We start from the raw sequence: 27,712 nt of genomic DNA, 5'->3' as shown, positions 1-27,712 counted from the left end.
CTGAGCATTCCTCGGCAAGTTTCCCGAACGCCTATCAGGTACCGGAAATTTCTCCATTGCATTGCAGCTGTCCAACATTGCAACGGTAACCAAGAAACGGGTAGGCTGTTGAGGTTGGAGACACAAAGATGTACCGTCAGTCGTATGTTGGACCCACTATGGCTACTGCGGTTTTCGTAGCCACGGGTGACTGCGAGCACTTGGGTGGGAGAGTTACGCTGCAATTACTATCTAGGTAACTAGGGAAGATGTCATCGACGGCACGGAGCTTCGCTGATCCTCCCCTCATCGCAGCAAGGAGATGGTTTATCTCTGTCTTGGCGGACAATCACCCCGCGCCAAGACATCAGCTTCACGTCTCAATATGGTAGGTGGGAGAGAAACGCAACTGCCGAGCTGTTGGTTTTCGCCGCACATCTGGGAATATCGTCATTGCCTGCCGGGAATACGACATCGCGGGGCTACGTCAAGCAGCCCTCGAATACTATGTAAAAGGCCATTCGCATCACTGGTATTGCCAACACTGTTCGACAGGCAAGCTTTGTTAGCGATAATGGTTTATTCAATGTTTAATGTAGCTTTTATGTTGGTGGCTGGGGCGGCTGCTTGCCAGCGAGACCATCTCGTTTCTGGGCATCGTGCAAGGCAGCACGACTCCCAGCTTGCACGACGGCAAGCCGACTTCCCTCCTGTCCTCTCTGACACCGAGTCCATACTCGTCAATTCGTTTGACAACACGTCGATTAATGATTGGTCGTACTACTACACCCATGGCCTGCACCTGGCGGGGAAGAACCGAACCATGGCACAATGGACGGCAGACAAATGGTCATCATACGGAATACCCTCCACACTGGCCGAATACTACATTCAACTCAACTACCCGGTGTCGAGCTCGGTGTCGGTGGATTTCGGAAACGGCAGCACTTATGACGCACAATTGATTGAAGACGCCTTGGACGTTGACGAAACGACTTCATATCCAAACAGTCTCCACGCTTTCCACGGATATTCATTCTCTGGGAATGCTACTGCCGAGTATGTCTACGTGGGCAGAGGCCAGCAAACCGATTTTGAGGAACTAGTGAAGTTAGGCGTGGCTCTCGAGGGAAAGATTGCACTGGCCAAGTACGGGGGTCCTTTCCGCGGTCTCAAGGTCAAAAACGCGCAGGCACACGGCATGATTGGCTGTGTAATCTTCAGCGACCCCGGTGACGACGGTAATGTGACCGAAGCGAATGGCTACGCAGCATATCCGGATGGCCCAGCTCGGAACCCTACCGCTATCCAACGCGGTTCTGTGCAGTTTCTTTCGCAGTACCCTGGTGATCCCTCGACACCTGGCTATCCCTCGAAGAAGGACTCTCCGAGAGCAGACACCGATTCCGTAACCCCTCGGATTCCTTCTGTCCCCATCTCTCACAAGGATGCTCTTCCAATCCTCGCCGCCCTGGATGGCCACGGAACTCCTGGCAGCCAGGTGAACCGGACTGGCTGGACTGGCGGACTCGATGTTTCCTATAGCACCGGGCCAGCCACTGGCGTCAACATTTCATTGTCAAACCTGATGGAAGATGCCACCACGCCAATTTGGGATGCCATAGGCATCATCAACGGGACAGAATCCGACGAGACGATCGTGATAGGCAATCACCGCGATGCCTGGATTGTGGGCGGAGCAGCCGACCCCAACTCCGGATCTGCCATCTTGGTCGAACTCGCAAAGGCCTTTGGCAAGCTTCTTGCCAAGGGCTGGAAACCTAAACGTAACATTGTGTTCGGCAGCTGGGATGGAGAAGAGTATGCACTGCTCGGATCGACCGAGTGGGTCGAGGAGTACATCCCCTGGTTATCAGAGACAACGGTATCCTACCTGAATGTTGACGTCGGGTGTTCTGGTCCCCGTCCCGACATCTCCGCCTCGCCCGAGCTGCACAAAATCGCGACAGAGATAGCGCGCAAGGTGATATTCCCCTACGCGGGCACAACGTTGACGGACAGCCTCAATGAAACCTTCTACGACGCATGGTTGCGCTCCACAGAAGGCGAATTCGGCGTCCTGGGCAGCGGCTCCGACTACACAGCTTTCCTGCACAATGGCATAGGCTCGATCGATCTGGGCGCCGGCAACGGCGCTACCGACCCCGTCTACATGTACCACAGCAACTACGACAGCTACCACTGGATAAGCACGTTCGCGGACCCGGGCTTCCACGTCCACAAGGCCGTGGGCCAGTACCTCTCGCTGCTGGCATACCACCTGGCCGACGACGAGCTCATCCCCTTCGACCTGCCAAACTACACCACCGAGCTGCGCAAGTACTACGATGCGCTGAACGAGACGCTCGTGGGCGCGGGCGCGCAGCTCGATACCGCGGCCTTGGTGGACGCGATTGATGCGTTTGACGAGAGCGCGCAGCAGGTCGATGCGCTGGCAACGCAGGCCGCGGCCGCGGATGCGCAGGACGGCGCTGCGCTGCTGAAGCTCGTCAATACCAAGTTCCGTGAATTCCAGCGCGCGTTCACGTCGCAGGGTGGGCTGCCGGACAGGGAGTTCTATAAGCACGTTATCTTTGCCCCGGGCGTCGATACCGGTAAGTGTCCTTTTGCGGCTTGAGATTGGGCTTGAGCTGTTCATGTTTTGCCTGTGCGTGCGCTGACTGAAATTTTGCTAGGCTATGCCGCGGTTACGTACCCAGGCATCACGGAGGCAGTGGAGGCAGGCAACCTGACGCTGGCGGCGGAGTGGGTTGCGAAGACGGCGAAGGGAATTGAGCGCGCGGCTGAAATCTTGAAGCCGTAAAGATCAAGCTGAGTATTGGCGAGTTCTAACCGAACGAATATAAAAAAGAGCCAGCAGAAGTCTAGAGTAAAAAGCTCTATGCAAGACGAATCAGAGGTCCACGTACATCGTTTGCCGTCAAGTGAATGTGTCATGGTGAACCAGAGTTGACTTTGGTTGACTCACTGTCGTACCGGAGATGTCATATTTCCAAATTAGTTAAGCGCCAGCCCCCGGAAGTCGGTGAAGCGGTACAATAAAGATCCGACGCAACCCGTCCCCGCCTTTTAATCAACCGCTTGCCCACCCGAGTCCAGCCTCACCAACTCCTACGCAAAGTCCAAACCGCGACGAGCAGCCACCGCAAGCATGCCTAAGAACAAGGGCAAGGGAGGCAAGAACCGGAGAAGAGGAAAGAACGAGAGCGTAAGACACCAACTCCACTAAGAAGAGCAACCGCCGCCGGCGTATAGCGGGCGAGCGTCTAGACAGTCTGTGCGGGTGGGCGCTGACATCATCGCAGGACAAAGAGAAGCGCGAACTCGTCTTCAAGGAAGAGGGCCAGGAGTACGCGCAGGTGGTCAAGATGCTCGGTAACGGGCGACTAGAGGCGCAGTGCTTCGACGGCGAGAAGCGGCTGGCGCACATCCGCGGCAAGCTGCGCAAGAAGGTCTGGATCAACCAGGGCGACATGTAAGTAGCCGTGCTCCGAGTGGTAGCGGCGACACGCCTGCTGACCGACCACTAGCATCTTGCTCTCCCTGCGCGAGTACCAGGACGAGAAGGGCGATGTCATCATGAAGTACGCGCCCGACGAGGCTCGCAGCCTCAAGGCTTACGGCGAGCTTCCTGATACGGCCAAGATCAACGAGACTGAGACGTACGGCGGCGAAGGCGACGAGGGTGGCATCGGCTTCGAGTTCGATGAGGACCGCTCCAGCGACGAGGAAAACATCAAGGAGGCCGATATCGACGAGATCTAAACTCCCCTTGCCGTCACACTGCCACCCTGGGACCGTGTTGGTCTGGAGTGTCTACCTGCTGGCTATCGCTTCGTAAAGCGTCCATGGAATGGAAGTCAACCTATGGGTTGTAGAGGAGATTTGGTTTTAAGAATGCACAAGAGAGAAGGTCCGAGCAAATATGGTCGCGAGACGGGAGTCGGTTTAAGGAACACTGCTAGGACGACGAAAAGGATACCCATGTCAATTCTGCAATAAATAACATTTCATAATTCTCTGCCAAACCAGAATATTCGGTTGAAATAAGCTTCTGAATGATAATTTCTAGATTGAAGATAATGAAGCTTTTGCGCTTCTGCTGGTATTGGTCTATGCAAAGGCCCTCTATGGCCATTTCCAAGAAAACTCCTGTGCGCCATTATAAATGCTTGAGCCAGCGTAGGCTCAGCAATATCGAAGATATAACAACAAATACAAATACCATCATGGTCGACGCTTAGCTGGTGGCCTCAGGGCTCAGCATGTGCTTGAATTTCTCAATCTGGAATGCAATGTTAGAATTTGCGGGTCGGATATCTCAGAGGATTGGTCTTACCTTTGTGGAGAGATACTGTTCCACTTCTACACTTCCCTTCTCTCCCCTCTTCCAGGCAAGGGGCACCATCTCCACGCGCTCGTTGACGACGACCTCCCTGTTCGGGCCCTCGACGGCGCGGATCTTGTCGGGGTTGTTGGTCAACAGCCGGATGCCGGAGTCGCCGCCAAGTCCCAGATCGCACAGCATTGCGGTAGCCAGGCCGTAGCTCCGGGCGTCGGCCGGATGCCTGAGCAGCAAGTTCGCCTCGTACGTGTCGTTGCCCAGGTCCTGCAGGTTGTAGGCCTTGAGCTTCTCGGCGAGGCCAATGCCGCGGCCCTCTTGGCGGAGGTAGATAATGACACCGCCGCTCGACGATGGCAGAGCCATCAGGCGCGCAGCCTCGTCGAGCTGCTCGCCGCAGTCGCAGCGCGCGGACCAGACCGTCTCACCGGTGTAGCATTCGGAGTGGATGCGGACAAGGGGCGACTTCTCGGAGACGGAGTCGGCAGTGGCATCGCCGGCGATGCCCTCGTCGCGCTTGAGCTGCTCGACGCGGCTGCTCGTGCGACCGGGGTACAGGCGACCGACGTAGGCGCCGCGGATCATGCGGTCGCGCTCCGACTCGCCCTCGCGCGGCGTGTCGAGCGAGGTGCTGCGGATCTTGTTGCCGAAGACAATGGCCAGGTGCTCCTTGTTGTCGACGTCGTTCTGGTAGACGTGCAGGAACATCTCCTGGCCGGTGGTGGTGGGGATGCGTGCGCGCACTATGCACTCGACATGGGGCAGCGTCTCGAGAAGGGCAGGCGGCGTGGTGGTGCCGTCGGCGGTCGTGTCGACGGGAACCGAGACGGCATCGCGTACGGGAGCGGGGGTCGAGCGGCCGGGGGTGCTGGGCGGAGTGAAGGCGGGCGAGATGATTGATGGCGGGGGGAGGTGCGGGGCGTGCAGCGATGCGGCGGAAGGCGCCTGCGCCTGTGTCGTCGTCGTCGCGGTTGAGGTGCTGTCGAGGTCCATCTCGGAGATGTGGCGTGTCGGATTGGGGCGCTCGGCTTGCGGGGTGTGGATCGCCGTGAAGGCGGGCGAGGCGTGAGCGGGCAGGGTAGTCATGGCTGGTGAGCGCCCGTTCGGTAGGTAGTGGATAGATAGGTAGGTAGGTAAGTAGGTGGGAGAAGGTGGGATTATTGAGGCGGCTCGTCTGGAGCAGTCGAGGGAATGCCGAATGGAAATATTTACATGAGATGACAATTGCCGGAGCCGGGGGCCCTCGGTGATCTCGTAAGCCTCGTCAGCGGGAGGAGCAATGGTTTCGAACATCTTCCAACCATGTCCCTTGTCGACGTTTCTTCCGCCCACGATCTTCATGCCGATCCCCTCTCCGCGAAACCGGCGTCCCATCTGACGCGTGCGATCAAGCCTTCGCGGGACGCTCTCCGGGCCATGCAACGCTTCTCGACGTGCCGCAGTGACACAGGCGACGGATCCTGCGAAACACTCTCGTCTCCACCGATCATCGCGATTGACAGGAGACGCCTGTAACTTTCATGTCGAGTAGGACTTTAAGCTATGCGCACCCTTGCCGCATCACACGCTGCCGGGGGGTTGCGGTCCTGAGCCTCCATCACACTGAGCGGCCTATTAGCTCGCATAATCTCTCTCCTATATGCTAAAAATTCCCTTTGGATGTGGAGTTGCGATTCCTTCGATCTGCTTTTCCAGCGCTTCTGAACCTGCTCTCATTCGTCGCCGCGCCGCGAGACTGTCCGCGCGCTTAAGGAACTGCCGCCAGCGGCACAGTCTGTACTATGTAAGTAGGACAGCGTTCGCTCAATTCGCTGCACGCGTGTCTTTGAGCTCGCAAATTCATTTGTCTTTGGTTGCATCTGAGGTCCCCCCGGCCTAATCTGGCTGCTACATCTTCCTATACTTGCCCACCCTAATTCCCCACACTGTTTCAACCCTGATCTTCATTGTACATTCTTTTCCTGTATGTCGATCTCCAGACATCCTTCCGAAATGAGTCGGGCGGTGTCCCCTTTGTCACAGACTCTACACCCGAGCTCTGCTGCCACGGGAGCTTTCCAACCAAGAGACGACGTGTCCGAGCCGGATGGCTTTCCGTCGAGACACCCCTCCCGGGACAATGTATCCGCTCAATTGCTGGCCGAGAACGGAACCCCCTCGGAGAATACAACGGACCAGGAGAAGCAGCAGGCAGCTCCTAGAATCACACTATTCCGGCGAGTGGGAAAGTATAGTCTTACCATCTTGGTCCTCGGTTTAACCCTCTTAATTGCTGCTATTATCTTCCTGATATTTTTATGGTGGGAAAAACATAGCAATACTTTCTGGAAATGGATCGTACTCAAGGACCGGGCAACCATTGCAGTCACCCTTGCGGCGCTTGTTATACAGTTGTCTATAACAGCACAGGCTTCAGTGGCCATGTCAATGCTCGCTTCACTGGCTCTGGAACGTTGGAGCGTTCCCATCGGTCAATCCATGACGATCTCGACCATGCGCTTCACAAACACAGGGCCATTGGCTTCTTTGTTGGCCTTCTCCCAGAACATCAAGAATGCTGGCGGTGCCATCATCTTTTTACTTACCCTACTCTTAGCAATTACCACCATTGGCTCTCAGTTCACTTCTACAATTCTACTCCTGGATGTTCCACCTGGAACAGTAATGGGACTTACCAAATCGTCAAATGTTTCCATGGGTCTGACCGACTATCATCTAACCCAGAAATTCACCGGCGAAAATTACTGGGCTTCTACACCACCAGGATACCAGGCTTTCGCCGAAGCATCAGTACCACCGGATAACCACACCGAAGAAATTGTAGATACCGGACCAACGATCCGAGCGTTACTGCCGTTTGCTTCCGAAGCTACACGCGGATCATTGCAAAGCTATAGTGGAGAGACGACTATTTACGATGCCCGAGTTGCCTGCGTTCGGCCGAAATTTACGAATACGACTCTGTTCTGGAACTCTGAAGGCTGGGTACGCTTTGCAGGCACTATGACCTGGAGCACGCCTATCCCCGACGTCATAAATCCAACGGAAAATATCGAATTTGATTGCGAAGGTCAGAACCAAGGCAACTATACCCATGTCGTTTGCCCAATTAGAGGCATGGGGCTTTCGTCCTATGTAGATAAGCATAGGAGTGGAACGAATAAGGAAGACTTAAGCCCTGGCCGTCTCCATATGGTACTGGCATACAATTCTGCTCAGACATTCAACTTCACAAGAAACACTGGTAACACTTCGGTAAACCATGGCTGGATCACGTCGCAGAGTTTATACCTTCCAATATATAACAGCCCATCAACGGATGGCTGGGACACCACGGAAGATGGACCCTGGTTGAAGCTGCGTCCTACTAGATGGATCCCGCTCGATGGAATATCCTCACCGCAACCCGCGATCAATGCGACCATATGTTATGATGCACTGTAAGGAAAGACAATGATCAACTTGTCATTATTAGTCTAACGTTAATCTAGGAGTATGTCGAGCAATATCGAAGTCAAAATATCTTCGCCTTCAAACCGAACAGAGCCCGTTCTGCGCTACAACCAGAGCGCGAGTAGGTTTATTGTCGACGACGTTGCCTTACAAGTTGGCGCTACGAAGAATAAAAGATCATTGACAGACCGTGGTATTTTGTCGCTAGATCTTGCAGCGGTAAACGAATTCGCAAGCAAAATCAATAGTAGTTCGTACCCGGCATATTCCATTCCTACATTCATACAAGGCGTCGTCACAGACGGCAATTTTGTTGGAGACTACATATTCTGCATGGATTGCTACTTTAGCGGGAACTTCGACCACCAACAATTATCGACCGCGGTCAACGGAGTCCAAGCCGCCATCTTCCAAGATATTCTCAAGGAAACCAACGACCCGAGCCTCGCGCTACAAGCACAATTAACGAACCTCGTCCGCATGATATACTACGACGCACTCACGATGTTCTCCCACAACACGACCGCCATAACCACAACATTTGAAACGCACGTCTACCCCAAATACCGCCGCGGCATCATTGCCATTTTCGTCAACATCGGCGCGCACATCGCCTTCATGACTACAGTCATCGCGCTCTTCGCCACGTGCACACGCTACTCGCTGCTAGACAACGCATGGGCAGCTCTTGCGCAGATTTCTACGCGCGCAACCGAGGGACTGCTTCGCACAGCGACGCTCAAGAGCGACGACCAAGTGCAGGCGCAGCTAAAGGAGAACGGCCGTTCGCGTGAGGCCGTGCGTATCCAGCTTATCGATGGCGGCGCGGGCCGCGTCGGGGTTGTCAGCTAGGCACGGAGATTTGCCCGCGCTTTGGTCTCAATTTTCTTTTTAATACTACTACTAACTACTTTCTGGTTCTGTCTGTGTGAGAATGGTCGTGTGCGGGAAGAAGTAACGGCGACGCGCGAGCTGGTCGAATGCTAGATGTAACATCTGGGGACTACCCGGTCGAGTGCTAGTTCGCCGAAGGGCACGCACTGATAGAAGAGTCGGAATACCTATGTGCATTTACAGAAAGGAGACTTGTAATGGCAGCAAGCAGTTCGGATTTGCGCGGAGCCGCATTGCCAGCGGATTGGGTGCGAGAGGCAGGAAGGAGGTTGGGCGTGGCAAGGTGGCGTTGACGATCCATTGGTCGAGAGGCGACGGTCGCGACTGCCACCTCCTGCGATTTCTGCATCTGAAACGCCAGATGCTGAAACAACACCGCCCAAGGATCCGCGGCTTTACGAATGTCACTCACGTCGCTCACGCATCTCACCAAACCAGATCGGGGAATAAAAGTCAAGCTAAGGGTCTTTGCAACCCTGTCAGAATCTTATTTGTTCGTAATCGTGTCCATCTAAAAATGTGAAGAAGCGAATAACAGAAATGCAGAAGCTAACGGTACATCTAGTAGCATGACAGCGAGTCCTGTTCATGCCTATGAAAAAGGCCCTCCGTCGTATGCAGTAGTCATGGTGTCATGAAGTTCGATCATCAAGACCGGAACGAAAAAAAGTCTAACCAGACGAGTTGACGCGAGTCCTAACCAGAGGAGCTCAGCGCCTAAAGATAGGAGCCACGAGGCCTGAAGTAGCGACCGCCATGAGGAAGCTCACGCTTAGTGATGGCGCCGTCCTTGCACTGGGTGCCGGCAGCGACGTCCTGCCAGACGACATTGCCGTTGTTGCAGAGACCAAACTTGGACGTGCCATTGCAGACAATCGCACCGTTGGAGGAGCAAGTGCCCGAGGAGCTGCCGGAGGAAGAAGAGCTGCTGCCGCCGCTGGAAGAGGAAGAGCCACCAGCCGCGGGCGTAGCCACGGCGGCAGGGGTCGAGGCCGCGGGGGTGCCAGCACCGCTCGCAGTCACAGTAAGGAGTGTGGTCATAGTCGACGAAGGATTGGCGGCGCCAGGCGCGAAAACGCCACCCGTGTTCTGGGCCGCAGGAGTGGAGGCCGCAGGGGTGGAGGCCGCAGGCGTAGAGGCGGCCGGCGTACCCGCGGCAGCAGAGGACTCAGCGCCGCCAGAAGAAGACGAAGAGTCGTCGGAGCTTCCGGAGGAGCCGCAAGAGCCAGTGGGAGCCTTCAGGTCCGCACCGGAGTCTGTGGTGAGTACGGAGCCGGGGTTCGGGAATTTGAGGTCAGTGCTTGTGACCTGAGTACAAGAGCCAGTATCGCCAGTGGAGCCCGAAGTGCCGGTATAGCCAGCAATGTTCGCAATGAGCATGTCGGGCAGCTTGTCGAACTCAGTCGTGTCGGACGCGCCACCAGTGACTTTGATGGGCGCGCAGTTCATGTACATTTCGGGCCCACCGGACAGCCTAGCGAACCAGGTCCAGGCGAAGGTGACCTCGCCGGTAGGCACCGACTTGGGGATCGTGAAGCCCTCTGGCTTCTCGGGGCAACCGCCCTCAATTGATCCGATCACTTTGAACTTGGAGTCCTTAGTCGGCTTCTTGTCCGTCGTAATGGAGAACTGGCACGAGCCACCGCCGTGCACAGCACTGCCCTCGAATTCGGCTTGCTGTTTTTCTCCCGCCGCGAAGGTGTTACCTTCCATCTTTGTGCTGTCGAAAGCGTACGTCTGCGTCTTGCACGGGTACTCGTTGGCCGTCATCGGGCCCTTGTCCTGCCTGTGCGCCTCATAATCATAGGGAAGCGGCTTCATCAGGTTGATGTGCGCGCTAACCATGGGCGAGGCAGCCAGCATGGCAATGGCAAGAGTGAAGAGCTTAGGAGCCATTGTTGTTGATATCGACAGGTCGACTGTGATGTTGGGTATTCCTGAAGGAGTGGAAGAGCGATGAGTGCGTACTAGACCAGCTAGTAATCCCAAGGCAAAGAGTGGTAGGGAATGGAAAGAGAAAGAGAAGTAAAAGGAAAAAGAGAATCGAAGCACTTGGCTCTCTCTTGTGGAAGATCTGAGGTCTGATGGTGAGACTCCAGAGCTGCGAGGACGCAGACTTATATACACCAAGTGGCACACCTCTCTTTCATCGGCATAACAAAGCGCGCTGGTCCGAACAAAGCGCCAGAACAGAGCCATAGTACCAACCAACAACAAGTCACACCCCCGTTTCCTTGCCAGACCTGGACGACGCGTGCGCCCCAAACACAAGATCGGCGCGTTCTCAGCCAACGGGGTCCCGTCGTTGATCGGGCCTCCTTACAGCCACGCAGCCAGTGCCCTGGCCAGCCAATGCGTGGCGAAGGAGAGCAATGCGTGCGGGCCAGAGCCGCGGCGGCCGAAGGGGCGGGTTGGAGCGGTCGTGTTTCAGGCCGGCCACTGTTGCGGCCACACAAAGGGCCACGCTACTCGCTTGCTGGGGTCCGCGCAGATCCTACGTAAAGAATCCTTGCAGCCCTGCAGCTGCGCACCCGCAGTGAAGGCCGCGCTGTCGGCCAACGCGACCCAATCGCTGGCCACCTCCGCACCATCTCTCTCACAGCCACCCTGTCGGTTCCTGCGTCGACGCGTTTTCCCTTCGTGTCTCTGGGTCTCTCCATTGCCTTTTCTAACACTACCTGAAACAACAGCTCTTGCTCTTCCTCTTGACCGCCCTTCTCTTCGTCATCACGAGGAGTGAAACACGGCCCTCATGTTCCTCCAACCTCGGCCATCTATTGCCACCCCGTGTTCCTCTTTTACCGTAGCAATGTTCCCGGGGGATTTGAAATGTGGACACTCTGACCACCCCCCCGCGTGAAGTTTGTGCCTGAAAACAACCGTGCGCGAAAAGCTTAAAATTTTCTGAAAAGTAGCCTAGGCTGAGATTTGCACATTTGCGTTTACTGCTATGTAGATTTCTAGGAGATTGGGCGACTTTTGCATGGTCAGGTTGGGGTGTGAAAAAGTCGACTTTGGGGTGAAAGAGTCGATGGGTGCACGGGGGAGGCTTTCGCCCGGCGCCGGAATAACCTGCCGGAGCGGAGCATGGCCGCACCCCGACGTGCGACGCTGCCAGGCCGTGGCAGAGCAGGTAGTTAGTTACCAACCGCAAACCAGTCGCGCCTCCACCTCCCCCGCAACCCGCCTCGCACCCCGTCTGCTCCTCGCCTCCGACCACCACCCAGGTGACGCAGCCGACAATGGCGTCAGCCGACGCGATCGACGCTGCCATGGAGGGCGCGACCAAGCCCCCGGAGGGTGTCGTTCTGCCTCCCAAAGAAATCCGCGGCATCGTCGAGAAGACGGCGGGCTATGTCGCTCGCAACGGCGCAGTGTTCGAAGACCGCATCCGCGAGAAAGAAACCTCCAACCCCAAGTTCTCCTTCCTGAAGCAGGGCGATGCCTACAACCCATACTACGCGTGGCGCGTCAGTGAGATCAAGCAAGGCCGAGGAACCGCAGTCTCAGCGGGACGGGTCGGTGAGGTCTCGCAGACGCCGAAGCCCACGGGCCCGCCAGAACCACCGCAGTTTCACTTCTCCGCACGTATGCCAAACATCAGCGCGCAGGATCTGGAGGTGGTGAAACTAACTGCTCTCTTTACCGCAAAGAATGGTCGCTCGTTCCAGACGCAGTTGGCGCAGCGTGAAGCCAGTAATTACCAGTTCGATTTCTTGCGCCCGCAGCACAGCCTCTACCAGTTCTACAGTCGCTTGGTGGAACAGTACAAGGAGCTCTTGGAGGGAATGATGGTGGAAGATGGCAAGCCGGAGAAGGAAAGAGTGGCGCAGCTGCAGGAGAACTCGACGAACAGGTTTCACATGCTGGACAAGGCGAGGGATCGCGCCGAATGGGTCAAGTACCAGGAGCAGCAGAAGCAAAAGAAGGAGGAGGCCGACGAGAAGGACAGGATGGCATACGCCGAGATTGACTGGCACGACTTTGTCGTCGTCGAGACGGTCCTCTTCACCGAGGCCGACGACCAGACGGAGCTGCCGCCTCCCCCGTCACTCTCAGACCTGCAGTCGGCGTCACTGGAGCAAAAGGCCGCCATGTCGCTCGCGCCGCACAACATGCGCATCGAGGAAGCCATGCCGACCGACGATGAGACGGCCAACTACTACAACCAGACGGCGCCTCCGGTACAGATGCCGCCCCAGCAGCTGCCATACAGCCCGCAGCCGCCCATGACGCCGGCGTTTGCGCCTCCCCCGGCCCCGGCCCAAGAGACCGACGAAGAGCGCTTCATCCGCGAGAGAGCCGAGCAGCGCGACCGCGCGCAGCAGGCCCAGGCCGCGGCCAAGAGCGCGCCCGGCCAGATGAAGATCAGGTCCGACTACGTGCCCCGCGCGCAGGCGAAGCGCCAGAATGTGCAGATGGCCCTGTGCCCCAACTGCAAGCAGCAGATTCCGTTCGACGAGCTGCAGCAGCACATGCGAAGTAAGTTTTCCCTTCTCCCCCACCCCAGCAGCACCGGCACCCCAACACCATCCGCCCATCCATCCGTCCCATCCCATTCCCTCCCTTCCCTTCTCTCATGAGCGAGCGAAAACACAACAACAAAAAAGAAAAGAAAGAAAGAGTCAGACTAATGCCCCCTTCTCCCCCGCGCAGTCGAGCTCCTCGACCCCCGCTGGAAAGAGCAAAAAGCAAAGGCCGACTCGCGCTACGCGACGACCAACCTCTCGACCTCGGACGTGGCCAACAACCTCAAGCGCCTGGCGTCGCAGCGCAGCGACGTCTTCGACCCCGTCACGGGCCAGCAGATCTCGCCCGAGGAGGAGGAGCGCCGCAAGCGCGCCGCCACGAGCTACAGTGGCCAGCCTGGCGCTAATGACGCTGCTCGTCTTGCTCAGATGCAGGGCATGAATGTCGAGGAGCAGATTAGGCAGATTCACCAGAAGTATAGGCAGTGAGTCAGTGAGTGAGTGTGTGTGTGGACGTGGTGGTGGTGGTTGGTTGGTTGCTTTGAAAGTACAGTCAGAGGAAAGACAGTCAGTGAGTGAAGGAGGGAGGGTGGGCAATGGCTCCTTGCGAGCGAATGAATGAGTGGAGTGGATGATGACTTGCTTCTCGAGAGCAAGAGTAAGAGAGTGTGTGGGTGGGTATGTGGGTGGATACGATTTCACAAACAAGTGGCAGGGGGGTTGATTCATCATGGCGGACGGCGGCTATTCATGCTCCAATTCAGCATCCGGAGCTTATGTGTATTTTGCTAGCATCAGCAGTAGCAGTAGAGCGGGCCAGACAGACAGACAGTGCCTGTGTCGCCACCCCTCGAGTGTTCCTATCTTAATGCTCCCGAGAAAGGAAAGGAAAAAATATATGAATGACATGCACAAGAAATGTGAAGATAGCAAGAAGAAAAAAAATAAAACGCCCAGATAATGCTGACCTCCTCTTCCTCTCTCCCTCTCTCTTTCTCTCGCGCAGAACAAAAAAGCGCAAAGCATAAAAGAAGAAGAAACAAAAGAAGAAAAAGAAGTTGAAACCCTAGACCAATCAAAACATCAAAGGAAAAATGCCGCTACATGGCCTAGCCTAGCCAACAACAACGAAAGGAATCTCTAAAATAAAAATGAAAATAAAAACCCCTCAAAACAAAGAATGGTAGTACATGATGGAATTACAGCAGCTGGCTGGTAGGGTAGGTAGGGGTCCCCAAGGGTAAGCGCCCGACTCCCCCCTCCCGAGGCGCTCGCTCGCTCGCATTGAAGTGAGAAAGCGAAAGAGAGAAAGAGGAAAGAGAAAAATCTCTCCGCTACCTCTGCCAGACTGAGACAGACACACGCGCGCGCGCACGCAGCGGCCCCAAAAGCCCGCCCGCCAGCCAGCCAGCCAACCCACCCACCCAACCAGCCACCTGCATAGGGCCAGCCACCTAGGCCGCCCGGCCAGGTGGCCGCCGATCCGGCGCCAGCCTGCATGCGCGATCGGCAGGGACGGCAGGGACGCTGGGCCCCCGCTTTTTCCCCCGGGCGGCTAGGCGAGGCAGGTGCGAGGTACGAAGTACGGAGTACATACGTAGGTGTGCCCATATGTACACGCACACGCGCAGGTCGTTGGCCGTTGCAAGGTTTCAGGAAGGGAAGGAGGGAGGGGCCCGGCTGGCGGCGGCGGCGGCGGCGCTAACGCGCAAGCAGGCTGCAGGCTGCAGGCTGCATCGGCGTCTACTTGTGGCCGAGCGACTTGACGAATTTCTTGCCTAGGAGCAGCTTGCTCTTCATGCGGTTGCTGCATCGCGAATCACTCGTTAGTCTTTGGCTTTCTTTTTCTCTCATGGAGACTCGGTGTAGGGATGGGTGGGTGAGTGTAAGGGTCAAGGTCAGGGTCAGGGTACTAGGAACAAACAAAAAAGACTCACCTCTCCTCCGGATCGTCGAGCTCCGGCTCGCGGTCCCGCGACCTGTAGCTCATGGCCGTAATGGCGCGATGCAGCGAGTTAGGCTGCCGGATGCTCTCGCGGTCAATGTCGACCTGCGAAAGCTCGTCCGCGAACGACGGCTCCTCGACCAGCAGGCCCTTACCCGTCGTCGAGTGCGGGCTCGACGTGTACGACTCCGGGTGGCTGGCCTGGCTGTCGCGCCCCGACGCAAATGACCGCCGCGGCTCCGAGTAGTAGCTCTCGGCGTAGTCGCCGGGGCTGCGGTCGCGCGAGCTGCTGATTGTCGCCCCGTCGCTCGACTCCGATGTGTTGAGCAGGATCGACGGGTTGGCGATTTGCTTCAGCCGGCTACCCGCCTGCTTGTGCGGCCTGTGATGCGAGAACTTGTTGTTGATGATGGTGCCCGCGTGCGAGATCAGCGCGCGTATCACGTCCTTCTTGAGCGCCAATGCGAGGTCGAGGTTCGACCACGTCTTGTTGCGGTACTCCATCGTCGGCATACGGAACACCAGGTCGTGCACGTCCTCAAAGTTGCGCTGGCCCTTGCCCTTGTAGCTGAGGCAGAGCACCATGCTCGGGATCTTGATGTACGCAAACGTCATGTAATTAGACGCGCGACTCATCATCTGGTTGAGGTCGTCCGATTGGGACTTCTTGTGCCTGCTGGCGCTGGGGTCCCTATGCCGCCCGAAGCGCCTGGGTTTGTCGTCGCCCGTCAACCTTGTCGCCGACGACCTGCGGCTTGACGGGCGGCTAGCAATGGTCAGTGCGTCGGAGTTGTCCTTGTCCTTGTCTTTGTCCTTGCTGTGGAAGCTCTTAAAGAACGATGTGCCCGCTCTACTGTCAGGACCGAACATCTTCAGTTGCGGAAGCTCCATCTGGGAGCCTGAGCCACCCATCAGACCAGTCGGCCGTCTGCTGAGAGCCGATGTGCTGAGAGCTGAAGACGATTTCGGTCTCTTCTCCTCTGCCATTGTATCCGCCAAGGTAAGCGTAGGCTGCAGGCGTAGCTCCAGGGCACCAGGGCCCGAGCCATCAATCGACCTCCGTTCCATGCTGTGGCGCGACCGGGCCTCGGGAGACATCTGTTGGCTGACAAATTCCTCGATCTCGTTGTCCTCGTCTTCGCCGGGCGGCATCATCTGCTTCATCATGAAGGGCGAGAAGTTTGCGTTTTCGAATTCATTCGAGTCAGATTCAGGGAAGGCGTACTCGAAGAGCTTCTTGCCAATCTCGAGCTCGAGCTGGACCTTCAGTGGGAAGAGGTTGACCTCAAAGTGGTCCATCACCGGGATACCAGCAATGGCTTCGAGCATGTACCAGTGCACGCGCAGCATCTTAGTGTCCCTGCCCTCGCCGAAGTTCCTGCTCGCCTCGCCAAAGTAGGGCGAGATCATCTCAGGATACACGGCGTCCGACAGGAGGTTAAGACCCCGGATGCTTTCGATCTCCAAGGAGTTGACGTTGGAGCCGTCGCTATTGTCGGTACGATCGAACGAGGCGTTGCCAAGCTGGAACTCCGCAAGGGACTTGTTCGTCTCCCTCACAAGATGCCAGACAATGTCCGACGCGGCAATGTAGTATCGGATCAGGCCAGTCGGTTGGGTGGCCTCTGCTGCCCTGTCTTCTGTCTTACGCTGCGAGGTCGTGATGGCCTTCATCATGAAGAAAAGCTCCTCTTCATTCTCAGCCAAGACTTTCTCAAGTTCGATTCGGTTCTTCCAGCCTTCGCGGTCAAGGTACTGTTCATTGATCTGGAAGCGCAGCTTGATCTCCTCCAATTGACGGATCCTTTCCTGCAACGAGACAACCAGCTCTGGGATGCCGTTGAGGTTACTGAAGTCCGAAGCAAGCATAATCTTCTCCAATTTCTCGGTCCGCTGCTTCTCAAGTGGTTCACTGTAAAGCAACAAGTCCAGCACAATGATGTACATGGTGTAGTACTGCGTCGAGTCGCAAACGACACGCACATGAGGGAATTCGATCCAAATGTGGTCGACGCGGCTCTCAGCACTGTCAGGACTGTTCACAGCACCATTCTCCTCGCCACTCACGTCATCGTTGTACTTGAGACGAAGCGTGTTGTACTTATCGTAACGCATGCTTGCCGATGTTCTCTGTACGACCCTAGAGAAGCCGTAGGGGTTGGTATCGAACTCGAACATGACCTCGAATGGCACCCACGGCGGCCAAGCAGTACCCGAGGTACATCCGTAACGGTTGCCAGAATACATGTGCAGGTACTCGGTGGAGAAGGTTTGCGTGCTCGTGAAGAATATCTGGAGACTGTCCATAGCGGCAGAGAAACGGCGTTGGACCAAACCACTGACATCGTCCGTGACTCTGTCCTTGTCCATGATCTGGATGACCTTGAGTTGCATGCCCTTGGCTGTGACCAGGACCGCCGACTTGGTGTTCTTTTCGCTCTGGAGCTGGATCTGTGGTGCAATGAGACGGAGGTGGTACGTGTTCTGAGCCGTGAACTCTTGTCCGATGTCTTCGTTTGCCTTGTCCGCGGAGCCTTGCTGGCCCTCAGTTGCGGGCTGCTCGGGGTCTTCCGCGTTGACGAACTTCTTGCCGTCATTCAGCAGTTGCTGGATGCGTTCGTTGATGTCCATTTCATCGTCACCCTCTGGCGACATCGGGGTTGAAGCAGCGCGAGATCTCGGCTCTGGTGTCAAGGGAGCCTGATCCTTGACCTTGTTCTGTTCCTCCACAATGTCCAAAATGAACTTGACTGCTCGTCGTGACATGTAATACACAACACCTCTCCGTTGGCTGACTTGGTGAATGTAGCGCAAGATGATGTTCCGAAGCCCGTTGTTCCACTTCAGTTGAGCATTGTGGATTACGAAACGGTTGTTGAAATCACTGATGTAGTCCGCCAGCGGTGTGCTGTCTAACCCTTGCGTCTCTTTGTCAGTGGGGTCGTAGAGCTCGGAGTTCTCATCATAAATCTCGTCTCCACCCTCTGTGCCCGGCACAGCAGAGGAGTCATCGGATTGCAGGCGGCGTTCAAGGCCGTCGTACATTTTCCGGAGAATTTCGTATTTCTTCTCCAGCATATTCTGGTGATGCTTGTACACGGACAGGCGGTCTTCGAGTTCCTCAACATCCTCTGTTGCGCGCAAGATCCTGAGTTGCTGCTCGCCAATGGCCCGTTGGTTTTGTTCAATGTTGTCGCGGACAATCTGCAGACGCTCAGCAATGAGTTCGCATTGGACGCGGCGAGGATCGTTCTGCTTGGACATGACGCAGAAGTGAGTTGGCTCGTTCCCGAAAGGACTCGATCTGTGAGGATCTCCAGAAATGTGATCCTGATGGTCCGTCTGCCTGAAGTACGTGAACCGGGGCGCGAAGGCCAACGGCAAGATCTTGGTTTCAGGGTTTGCCTCAGCGGGCAATATCCAATCCAATTCTACGAAGTCATCCATATCAACCCATGAAAGGTCGTTGTCGGGAATCGTAAACTTGGACAGATCCACCTTCGGCGAATCTTGCTGCTGGTAAGAAGCCAATGTCTCCTCTGTTGCTTCTTCCAAATCTACGCTATCGGTGCCATTAATGCTTGCCGAGACGGCTCTGATATCCGCCGACATGAAGTCCAGCTGGACTTGGTTGATGCGCATGCCTGTGGTCGTAGTGGTTTCCTTGGTCCCTGGTGGTTGGAATTGGAACTCTTCTCTCCTCATGTGGAGATCAAGCATGAAGCTATCCAACCGCACCTTCAAGCCCGTGGCAGATACCACGGCTTGCCCGTAGTCATCTGGATCCTTATGCTTGTAGATATGGCTCAAGTACAGCGGCGACAGAAGAACACCCAGCTTCATCGTGGCGAGATGACGGCCAAACTTTTTGCTTGACTTCTCGACACCTGGGAAGAGCGCACCTTGACGGACAGGTAGAGACATGGCGCCAGAGAACATGGACCACCAGCTGTAGAAGTGACTGAAGATGCGTGGAGTAAGGTGGAGACTGTTGTAGTTCGTCGACGCCTTTGTGTTTGCTACCGACCAGTCCCGATCGTGTGGAGCCGCGATACCAACGGACATGTGGATGTGATGACTGCGGAAGCCCCGGAAAGCATCGTGAGGTTGGCCTTCGAAAGGTTTCGCATGGTCGGGATGCTTCAGGATAACGTTGTAGTGGGGTGAGAACTCGAATGATCGTCTGCCGTCATCTTCGTTACGCTCAAAGACAAGTCCGAACAGCCATCTCACATTTCCGGATAGCTTCATGACTGTCTTTCTGAAGGATGTACCCTGCTTCAAACTGTTGTTCGAGCCGCTAGCCAAGCTATCCGTATCAGATTCTTCTTGCTCCACTTGCCGCGCGTAGTGGCTCAGCTCCGGTACTGCAAGTACGCAGACTCCACTATCCACAGTGATAAACTTCTTGGGGTCGTCTTCTTGGCAGACGTTCAGGCGAACATCGTTCTGCCAGCACATGACGAAACCAGCACCGTCACCTGTGACCTTGTACGGATCCCTAGAACCCTTCAGGAGCAAGTGAACATCTCCGTCTCCCTTCCACGCGACGTTGATTTCGGAGTGGAACGACAGGCGGATCTTGTCCCAGAAACCGACCTTCTCAGAAGGATCCATGGCCGCCTTCGAGAAGCCTTCAATCACCTGCATCATGTCTTGAACGGCGGGTTGATAAGAAGCACCCCAGGTAATCCTCGTCGGTTGGCTTGTGTTGACTTCGACCTTCATATCAGAGTACATCTTGACCGGCGCAATCGTACGGCGGACGTTGACAGCAAAGCCGCCGGTTTTTTCTCCCGTGTCAAGGGTCTCTGGTGGCACAACTTCGACCTCAATCATCCGTGATGACTCCGAATCTCTGTACTCTTCGGCGATGATGAAGTCTGACTTCAAGGTAAGACTTGGAAGTCGCATCGACTGGCCAGTTTTGATTGCCGGCACATGCAGCAGAGGCAGAGGGTAGTCCCGCATGTTCATCCGGGCTTCGCCCATGCTAACTTGTAGGTTCATGGGTATCAGAAGAGAATACTTCATGTCCTTCGGCATTCCCTTGCCGATCCGGTAAATGTACTCGGGATACAGCTCCAGAGGGAATGAAGGCTTATCGAGAACAATGCTGAGGTCGCTAATGAGAAGAGCTGCCAGGGCTGGCCTCTGTGGGATCGACAGAATCGTCTCTTTGTGGCCAACTTCTTCAGGCATATCATCCACACCCCAGAACGCTGCTCGTATGTCGCGAATGGAATTGGTCTGATTCTTCAGACCTGTGTCGATCCTCTTCTTCCAGCTTTGGGCGTGGAGCCTGTTCAGCTTCTCTCTAGCTTGCTCAACGTGAACTCGGGCGTCATCGCTCAGGTCGCAAGTGCCATCGGGATTGTAGCGCATACGACGACCGCGCTCTCTCGAAGTTCCCGGGCGACCCTCACGCTCCAAGCTCTGGCTGCGTCTTTCACTGTCGGTTCCTCTCCTTTGTCGACTCCGTCCACGAGGCTGATGCGCAGATTTCGCTCGGCCGGCTGGACGGCGTCTGTCAGTTTCCGAAAGCTTCTTGACTTTGGCTTCGAAGGCTTCTTCCCTGGCAATTCTTTGCTTTTGCTCCAAAAGACCCAGACGGTAGATAGTACCCAGCTTCCACTCAAAACCGCTATCTTCAATCTCAAAGAGAAGCGCTTGGCTTCGAATAGAAACCTTGGGCACCTTCTTCGGAGCCTCCGGTGGCTTATCAAGAACGTACTCATTCGATTGCGTCTGGAAGCGATGGTGAAGCTGCTCAACTGTCTTTATGGTGTTCGTGATGTTGTCGAAGACCTTGTGGACTGTCAACTGATGGGGTACAGCAATTCTGATCGCATCGGTGTTGACGTCTATCGACTTTTCTTCAACGACCGTGGTCCCAGTCTTTCTTCTCGCCTTCCTGAGGTCGAGCCGCAGGCCCTTGACGGTAACCATGCGTGCCCAGATCTTCTTCAGGCCAGGCGCTTCAGTGTACAGGCGCGTAAGCTGTGCACGGACGAACGGTGTCGCCCATCTGTGACGGCCAGCCTCGAGGCCATGGAGTTGGAGCATGAGCGGCGGATCCTCCGGCATTGTGGCCTTGGCCTGCAGAAACATCACCTTCAGATCAAAGGTAACAACTTCAGGCTTGATAGGCGACAGCGGCGATGCCTCATCTTCGAGTTCTGGTACTGAAAGATGAGCCTGGTGAGATGAGGTTTTGGCTTCCTTGGCAGGACCAGATACACGGTCTGAATGCTGTTTGGCGAGAGCTCTTTGAAGCACCATAAGGGCGACGCCGATCGCAAAGTGGCGATACAGCGAGTAATTAACGAAAAGAGCCTTGGCATGACAGTTGATGTGGAACACGGGTCCTTGATGGTCGGTAGACGTGGTAAAGGCCGCTTCAAACCGAGGGAGTTTGAGGAAAGACTCCTCTTCTCGTGAATCCCACGACTCAATGACGAAGCCTTCCAGTCCTTGGATGTGCACCGCAAGCCGGCGACCATCTGTTTCGGTAACCTTCCTCTTTCGCGGGGTCGGCACAGATGTATCAGTCGGGGAAGAAGGCGAAGCCGCTCTCAAAATCTGACTCTCCGTAGGGACGTTCCTGCTCGTAGCACGACGGCGCGTAAGGCGAGCAGCAGATTCTTCAGACTTGTCTGCCTTGTACTCGGCCCGCCAAGAGTCCAAATGGACCGCGATTCCTCGAGAGTGCTCCGATACATCCGGATCAATGCCTGCGATTTCTGCGTTGAAATCGGATCCTTGCACTTCGATATGATTGAGCCACTTAGGAAGTTTACGCAAAAAGTTCGACTGCGACTTTGGCGATGATCGGCCAGCAAACTCTGACTCGGAACTGCGGAGTTGGGTGACGATCTGGCGCACACCTTCGCTAATCTCTGGTCGGAGCATGTAGATCGAGAACGTCTGGAAGTTCAGAGCCAAAACCACAGAGACATGCGGAGAAGCGTCCAACGATAGTTTGGCCTCCGCAGCGTCAGTGAGCAAGAGGTTGTGCTTCACGCTGGATGCAGTTTGATAATAAAGCTGATGAGATGCTACACGCAGGTGACTGCCCAAAGAGTAGTGCAATTCGCCGCCCGCAGAGTGCGATGACTCCAAATCAAGGGATATGGAAGACATGGACGAGATCAACAAATCAAACTCGTCTGTGTCTTTCTTCTCCGGCTCCGTCGGGGGCAAAGTCACCCTAATGACAGGCTCATGGACCGAAATCTTTACATTTGCCTTGGGCAAAAGGCGAGAAATCAGTTCCGAATTCTTTGGCGAACGGCTCGCCGGGGGTGGCCTCCGGCGTTCCGGTTTCTGAAGCAGCGCCATTATTAAAGGAAGATGCTTGGGGTCGAGGTCGAGCGATGGAGACGTAACGACCAAGTTTGCAAAAAGGATGTTGGTGTTCTTCTCCGCGACGTTCCTATCTCTATCAAACTGGATGGTTTTCGCTGGTAGTGTAGTTTTGACAGTCGTAGTGGCCATGGGTATGTACAAGAGCCTCTCCGGGTGATCTTGTCCATGGTCGATTCCGACGGAGATGGCAATGGCCGCAAGCAGAGCCTGATGGGCTATGTCTTGAGGAGAGAAATACATTAGATGGGCTGGGCTGCGTGGATCAAGACGCAACAAGTCAAAACCAACTTCTTTCATTGACATATTGAGGAAGACCGGGCGCTCCTTGGCGTTCCCGGCACGAATTCGCTTCGTGAGGCCAAAAAAGCTGACAGCAAATTGGACTTCCTGGATTCCGCGCAAGATCGAACTGACAAACTCCTTTGAATCGGACACCGTTTGCACGATGTCGTCCTCTCGGCTGCCAGGGTTGTCCAACTCTTCCATAACATCATCGAATGAATACTTGGAGTCGACTCCAACGGTTTCATTCCTGCTGTGTGTTTTTTGGATCCGTTTCATCCGCTCAAGGGAGTTGTGGATGTCATCGACTGGCAAGTTGAGGCGGCCCAGCTTGAGAGCAATTGATGCATCGCGGAGTCCATCCAAGTCCTTGAAAAGCAGGCCATGAATATTAAGTGTTAGATGATCCAAAATTTCCGTCGATTCTTGTCCCTCGGGGCTGAACAAGATGTTCCGCACGGAGAAGATCCACTCGGCCGGGCTCTGGTCTTCCGCCTTGGCCCTCCGGTGCTGGAAAAGACGGGTGCGGTCGACCATTTTCCGCCTTGTGTCAACGGCTGCGCTGAACTGCGCAACCTGGACCGAACCTACATCCTTGATGACCACAGAGGTTGTAGTTGCGACAAGGTCGACCATCCGGATCCAGTCGAGCTGCCGGTGCAGCTTCTTGATGCGCTCCTTGACTTCCGTCAATTTCTGCCATGTTTCACTCCTCTTCTTCTTCCCATCATTTGCTTTTGGTTGTTTTTCCCCCTGCAGACGACCATTTTCCTCTACTTTTTCCGATGATCCATTGGCGAGGCCAGCCCCCGGCGGGCGGGTCGGCTTGGCCGCATTCAATGCCTTTTGGTCAAGGGAGACCTTCAATTCCTCCAAGACAATGCTGACGTATGTAGGCTGCGCAAAAGTGGGCCTATGCAGAGATAGCCTCAATCCGCGGAGGTCGATCCGAATGCCATCCTTGGGGGTGAAGGAGATGCGCCGCAGCCCGTACCAGCCAATGCGTTGTATGGAGATGCCAGTAAGGATGCGGAGGACGGCGAAGATGACAAAGGTCGAGAGGTAGACCAGGACAAGAAGGCCGGCGACGAAGGAGAAGGTGGGAAGCGCCATGCTTGTCCAGGCGCCATGCGCTTCGGGGAGGTTCGATATGGATTAGGTGGCTCGCGCGGGGCGTGCGATAGTACGGGGTAAGGGGTCGAGCGATGCGACCAACAACAGCGTTACCGATTCGCCATTGCCATGCGTCGAGGGCGAAGAAAGAGAGAGAGAGAGGCGACTCGAGATGGCTGCAGGTGCTTGGATAAGCGCAGCGGCGGCGCGCGGCGGGTTTCGGGAAGCGGCTTTTTGGGAGGAAGCTACTTTAGTCGCGCTGACTGACAAGTGACGTCGGTAGTGACTCGGTACTTGGGTGTGTTGCGGCACAGCACGCGTGAATATAGGCAAAATAGCGAGAAACAATAGAGGCGTAGGCAGCAGGTACGAACAACTTTCTTCAGGGAAACCCTCTCGTGGGAGAGCAGGGGGAGGGGGGGTGCCACAGATACGACAATCTGGCTGACTCGGCGCGTCTCCGCAGCTGCCCCCTGTCCAAGGGTCTCGCCAAACTCCACACGCCCCGCCGCGCCCGACATACATAACAAACAAACAATCTAAACGTGGCCGTACTTTATTTGGGAGCTATAGCCTAATACCCACAAACAATCCTTGCCCCTTGCTGCTGCCCTAGTCGTACGCCTCCTCGTAGGCCTCGTCGTACTCTTCCTGCGCCTCCTCAAGCTCCTCTCTACGCTCCTCCAGCTCCTCCTTGTCGCTGCTCGACACCGAAGACCCGGAACGCGTCTCGTCGGGGTAGTAGTCGCCCGAAGGTGGCGGAGGAGGCGCACGGTGCTCCTCGTCCGAATCCGAGTCGTGCGCTGTGATTCCGACGTCAGCTCAGCCCCAGTACAAGGACACCACCATGACTTACCAATGGCGGCGCCAACCAGCGCACCGCCGGCGATACCGACGGCACCAGCGGCCAGGACGGTGCCCATGCCGTGGCCCTCCTTCTTCTTCTCCTTCTGCTCCACGTCGCCGTAATACGCCCTCGAGTTGTCGGCGTGGCTGCCCTCCGGTGGCGGGTAGCCCGGCTGACCGTATCCTCCCTGCTGGCCGTATCCGGTAGGCGGCATTGCGTGACCATACTCCTGGTAGAAGTCGCTGCGCGGCGCCTCGCCGGGGTAACCCTGAGGTCCGCCGGGCTGCTCCCACTGCGTGCGACCAGAGCCGGGCTCGAAGTAGTAGGCGCGGTTGCGGCGAGAGTCCCAAGACGAGAACCAGCCCTGCGGAAGGGGAGCGGGCTCGTGGGCCGGAGGAGGCGGCGGGGGAGGCGCGCCGTAGCCGCCCTGAGGAGCCGGGCTCGAGTAATTCGAGGGGGGTGCGCCGTACGGCTGGCCGTAAGGCTGCGGGGAATGTCCGTAGGGTTGCGGAGGCTGACCGTACTGCTGAGGCGGCTGACCGTAAGGCTGCTGGGGCTGGCCGTACTGCTGGGGAGGCTGGCCGTAATGCTGCTGCGGCGGCTGGCCGTACTGGTGCTCGGGCGGGCCTCCGTAGTAGCTCTGGTCGTGGCCGCGACTGGACTCTGCAGGAGGAGCCGGTGAGCATCGTCGACAGCGGCGGTGGAATAGATTGGAGGCTTACCTTGGCCGCCCTGGGACTGACCGTCCTTGTCGTGCATCAGACCCTCAAAGTCCTTGGTGAGCTTCTTTAGGAACGACATTGTTTGTTTGGTGGGGAGTGGTAGGGTAAGGTGGGGGGGTAGGCTGGCGACTTTTAGCCAGCAGTGGCTTTATATGTGAACAGCAAACCCCACACCGCAATCTGGCAGTATTTGATACCCCCTCCATTGCTGCAACCCCTCGTTTGCCGAGCCTTCCGCGCATGTGTCTTGGCGCCAGCGCGATGTTAAGCTGAGCGCATCGTCAGTTGATTGGCGTACACGCGCAATCATGGTATGTGCGTACGCCGTTTGGTGGAGCCTGCGCGCCGCGCCATCTCCGCTCACTCCCGGCCATGTCCCTTTGGCGGAACTGTCTTGTCCCGCGGCCGTTCCGTCTACGCTCTCTTGCCGTGTTGCCGTCCTTCCCCGCTCTTGCTGCGCCTGTGATTGGGGACTATCGACCTTCGACTCATGTTATGAAACAGATAGGCATGACCGGCAAACACGCTGTACATATCTACTCAAGCAAGGAGACGCCCGTGCTCTAAAACATGCTCTCTCTGCCTAAAATGCCACATATGCTCAAGCGACAGCAGATTGCCCTCTAGATAGTGTACTCCCAAAGACTAACACTCAGTTCCAAACGCCGTCGTCCGCATCGTGACAAATGACAAACAAAACGCCTCTGTACCACCGCGCTTTCCCATGCACATCTTGGATGACTGACTGAATCCAAACGAAAGCGTGGCTACCTAATCCGTAGTCCGTCCCAAAAAATGCCCAAGGTCGTGTAAAGCTGAAACAGCGGAGATGCATGAATCGAAACGAGCCCGCCGGGGCGGTTATATTGCACCGCCGTTAAGATGCTCAAACGGCGCCGTAGCGCCCGTCCGCTCGGGTTCCCAGAAGCCGCTCCTCCTCCGCCCTTGGCGCGGGCAGCTCGCTGACTGCGGGTATCCAGCCCCGCATCCATCCACTGACTCTTCTCCACCTCCACTTCTTCCCTCCCTCTTCTGGTACCACCACCACGGCCCTCTCCGCCGCTGGCGCCTCGCCATAGTACCATAATTGCACACCAACGGCAGCGTCCATAATCAGTACACCTGCGGCTCCTAGCCAGAAGGGCACCGCCCGGCTAATCCACTCCCCGCGTTGGCTGCCTTCTTCGTCGACCCAGCCACCCGCGCCGTGGGCTGGATACGAGCCCCACGCGCAAGGGTTCGTAGCGATAGAGGAAGAGTAAAAAAGATTTCCTAAAAACGCAGCCAAGAACAGAGTCGGCGAGAGACCAGCAGTAGACTTGCGGATGTAGTTTTTGTACAGCTGAGGCAGGCGCGAGCCCAGGTACAACATCGTGCACAGCCAAGAGGAGAGGCGGCCCGCTATCTCGGCAGGAGTTTCCGTCGTGTCGGTTTGGCTAGCAAACGAAGTTGTTGAAGGAGGCGGCGTCAAAGGCGACGCTCGTGCTACGACTGCGAGCAGCATGGTCAAGTAGAGGGCCGTTCGCGGAGATGGCATGGGAGAGTTGGACCGTCCGGTACGAGTAATGGTACGGCTGGGAGTTGATGTTAGGCTCCCCGGACCTTCTTTTGACGGATAAGATGAGTACCGAGGCGAACGGAATACATCTTTCGGGTCAGAATGAGAGATGGAGTCTGAGCCATCGTTGGTATCCTTTTTCTTGCTATCCTCCGATATAGTCTCTGACTCGCTCATTACAGACATGCCATCGATGACTTCTGATAAGTCATCAGGTCCGTTCCCACCGTAAGGTCTCTTGTTACCCCGGCGCCATACGCGGATCAGTGGTCTACCATGGCGCAAGCGCTCGTACCACAGCCACTGACCCACTAGCATAAAGTCCACGAAACAGTAGTAGGTCGCAATGATGACCTGCCATAGCGCCTGTTTGGTGAGCACCGAGCCCACCAGATTGGACACATCGCCCAGAAGCCACTCGCTTAGGAAGAAGATGCTGAGCCCAGACGTGGACTTGAGCGTGTAGTTCTTATAGATCTGCGGCAGCTGGGCAAACAGCCATGACACGACGCTGAGGGTACCGAGCAGCGTCGAAAGGAAGGCTAGGTTTGTTGGGACACATGTGTGGAACGTAGAAGAGAGGAAACGAAGGAAGCCGTTTTCCGGCTCGCAGTACTCCGGGAGCGCAGGGTGTAAGGTGAGCGTCCAAGACGTGGTGCTCATGCTGAGAATGAGGCTGCGGAGGGAAGTGAGGGAGGTGAGAGATAGGAATACGGAAG

At 56.1% G+C, this 27,712-nt stretch overlaps 10 protein-coding genes across 10 annotated transcripts; 5 read left to right on the top strand and 5 right to left on the bottom strand.

Annotated features, from left to right (window-relative positions):
• Window positions 1-464: 464 nt before the first annotated feature.
• Window positions 465-2,903, top strand: K452DRAFT_273177 (uncharacterized protein). The gene is made up of 2 exons (XM_033539132.1): window positions 465-2,594; window positions 2,676-2,903. Exons 1-2 carry the CDS (start codon window positions 554-556, stop codon window positions 2,801-2,803), a joined length of 2,169 nt encoding a protein of 722 aa, XP_033396267.1. The 5' UTR covers window positions 465-553; the 3' UTR covers window positions 2,804-2,903.
• Window positions 2,904-3,151: 248 nt separating this feature from the next.
• Window positions 3,152-3,765, top strand: K452DRAFT_229956 (uncharacterized protein; the record flags this gene model as incomplete). Its single annotated transcript, XM_033537067.1, has 3 exons — window positions 3,152-3,208; window positions 3,306-3,475; window positions 3,531-3,765. The coding sequence occupies 3 exons, from the start codon at window positions 3,152-3,154 to the stop codon at window positions 3,763-3,765; spliced, it is 462 nt and encodes a 153-aa protein (XP_033396266.1).
• A 475-nt stretch (window positions 3,766-4,240) lies between these two features.
• K452DRAFT_299298 (uncharacterized protein) lies at window positions 4,241-5,428 on the bottom strand (the record flags this gene model as incomplete). The annotated part of the gene is made up of 2 exons (XM_033542211.1): window positions 4,241-4,285; window positions 4,340-5,428. The coding sequence occupies 2 exons, from the start codon at window positions 5,426-5,428 to the stop codon at window positions 4,241-4,243; spliced, it is 1,134 nt and encodes a 377-aa protein (XP_033396265.1).
• A 906-nt stretch (window positions 5,429-6,334) lies between these two features.
• Window positions 6,335-9,123, top strand: K452DRAFT_359604 (uncharacterized protein; the record flags this gene model as incomplete). The annotated part of the gene is made up of 2 exons (XM_033546285.1): window positions 6,335-7,782; window positions 7,834-9,123. 2 exons carry the CDS (start codon window positions 6,335-6,337, stop codon window positions 8,645-8,647), a joined length of 2,262 nt encoding a protein of 753 aa, XP_033396264.1. The 3' UTR covers window positions 8,648-9,123.
• Window positions 9,124-9,254: 131 nt separating this feature from the next.
• On the bottom strand, window positions 9,255-10,772 carry K452DRAFT_288629 (lytic polysaccharide monooxygenase). Its single transcript, XM_033540699.1, has one exon. The coding sequence runs from the start codon at window positions 10,583-10,585 to the stop codon at window positions 9,407-9,409; it is 1,179 nt and encodes a 392-aa protein (XP_033396263.1). The 5' UTR covers window positions 10,586-10,772; the 3' UTR covers window positions 9,255-9,406.
• Window positions 10,773-11,931: 1,159 nt separating this feature from the next.
• Window positions 11,932-13,647, top strand: K452DRAFT_299295 (uncharacterized protein; the record flags this gene model as incomplete). Its single annotated transcript, XM_033542210.1, has 2 exons — window positions 11,932-13,171; window positions 13,346-13,647. 2 exons carry the CDS (start codon window positions 11,932-11,934, stop codon window positions 13,645-13,647), a joined length of 1,542 nt encoding a protein of 513 aa, XP_033396262.1.
• A 1,002-nt stretch (window positions 13,648-14,649) lies between these two features.
• On the bottom strand, window positions 14,650-24,156 carry K452DRAFT_319470 (uncharacterized protein). Its single transcript, XM_033544238.1, has 2 exons — window positions 15,096-24,156; window positions 14,650-14,965 (listed from the first exon to the last, which is right to left on the bottom strand). Exons 1-2 carry the CDS (start codon window positions 23,864-23,866, stop codon window positions 14,902-14,904), a joined length of 8,835 nt encoding a protein of 2,944 aa, XP_033396261.1. The 5' UTR covers window positions 23,867-24,156; the 3' UTR covers window positions 14,650-14,901.
• A 322-nt stretch (window positions 24,157-24,478) lies between these two features.
• On the bottom strand, window positions 24,479-25,514 carry K452DRAFT_299293 (uncharacterized protein; the record flags this gene model as incomplete). Its single annotated transcript, XM_033542209.1, has 3 exons — window positions 24,479-24,669; window positions 24,723-25,376; window positions 25,436-25,514. 3 exons carry the CDS (start codon window positions 25,512-25,514, stop codon window positions 24,479-24,481), a joined length of 924 nt encoding a protein of 307 aa, XP_033396260.1.
• A 114-nt stretch (window positions 25,515-25,628) lies between these two features.
• K452DRAFT_48005 (uncharacterized protein) lies at window positions 25,629-26,171 on the top strand. The gene has a single exon (XM_033546719.1). The coding sequence runs from the start codon at window positions 25,744-25,746 to the stop codon at window positions 26,020-26,022; it is 279 nt and encodes a 92-aa protein (XP_033396259.1). The 5' UTR covers window positions 25,629-25,743; the 3' UTR covers window positions 26,023-26,171.
• A 150-nt stretch (window positions 26,172-26,321) lies between these two features.
• Window positions 26,322-27,656, bottom strand: K452DRAFT_230434 (uncharacterized protein; the record flags this gene model as incomplete). Its single annotated transcript, XM_033537094.1, has 1 exon — window positions 26,322-27,656. The coding sequence occupies one exon, from the start codon at window positions 27,654-27,656 to the stop codon at window positions 26,322-26,324; it is 1,335 nt and encodes a 444-aa protein (XP_033396258.1).
• Between the last annotated feature and the right edge of the window lie 56 nt (window positions 27,657-27,712).

The sequence above is a fragment of the Aplosporella prunicola genome (assembly GCF_010093885.1).
Source record: "Aplosporella prunicola CBS 121167 unplaced genomic scaffold K452scaffold_16, whole genome shotgun sequence".
NCBI lineage: Eukaryota > Fungi > Ascomycota > Dothideomycetes > Botryosphaeriales > Aplosporellaceae > Aplosporella > Aplosporella prunicola.
The sequence above is the reverse complement of the archived record's forward strand: the minus strand, read 5'-3'. Positions and strand labels throughout refer to the sequence as shown.

What these genes read in the sequence shown, in the direction of transcription:
- K452DRAFT_288629 (XM_033540699.1), bottom strand. Translation starts at nt 10,585, where the DNA reads ATGGCTCCTAAGCTCTTCACTCTTGCCATTGCCATGCTGGCTGCCTCG.
- K452DRAFT_273177 (XM_033539132.1), top strand. Translation starts at nt 554, where the DNA reads ATGGTTTATTCAATGTTTAATGTAGCTTTTATGTTGGTGGCTGGGGCG. An exon ending in TGCCCCGGGCGTCGATACCG is followed by an intron (nt 2,595 to 2,675) that starts GTAAGTGTCCTT and finishes AAATTTTGCTAG; the next exon opens with GCTATGCCGCGGTTACGTAC.
- K452DRAFT_48005 (XM_033546719.1), top strand. Translation starts at nt 25,744, where the DNA reads ATGGTATGTGCGTACGCCGTTTGGTGGAGCCTGCGCGCCGCGCCATCT.
- K452DRAFT_319470 (XM_033544238.1), bottom strand. Translation starts at nt 23,866, where the DNA reads ATGGCGCTTCCCACCTTCTCCTTCGTCGCCGGCCTTCTTGTCCTGGTC. An exon ending in CTCGACGATCCGGAGGAGAG is followed by an intron (nt 14,966 to 15,095) that starts GTGAGTCTTTTT and finishes TTCGCGATGCAG; the next exon opens with CAACCGCATGAAGAGCAAGC.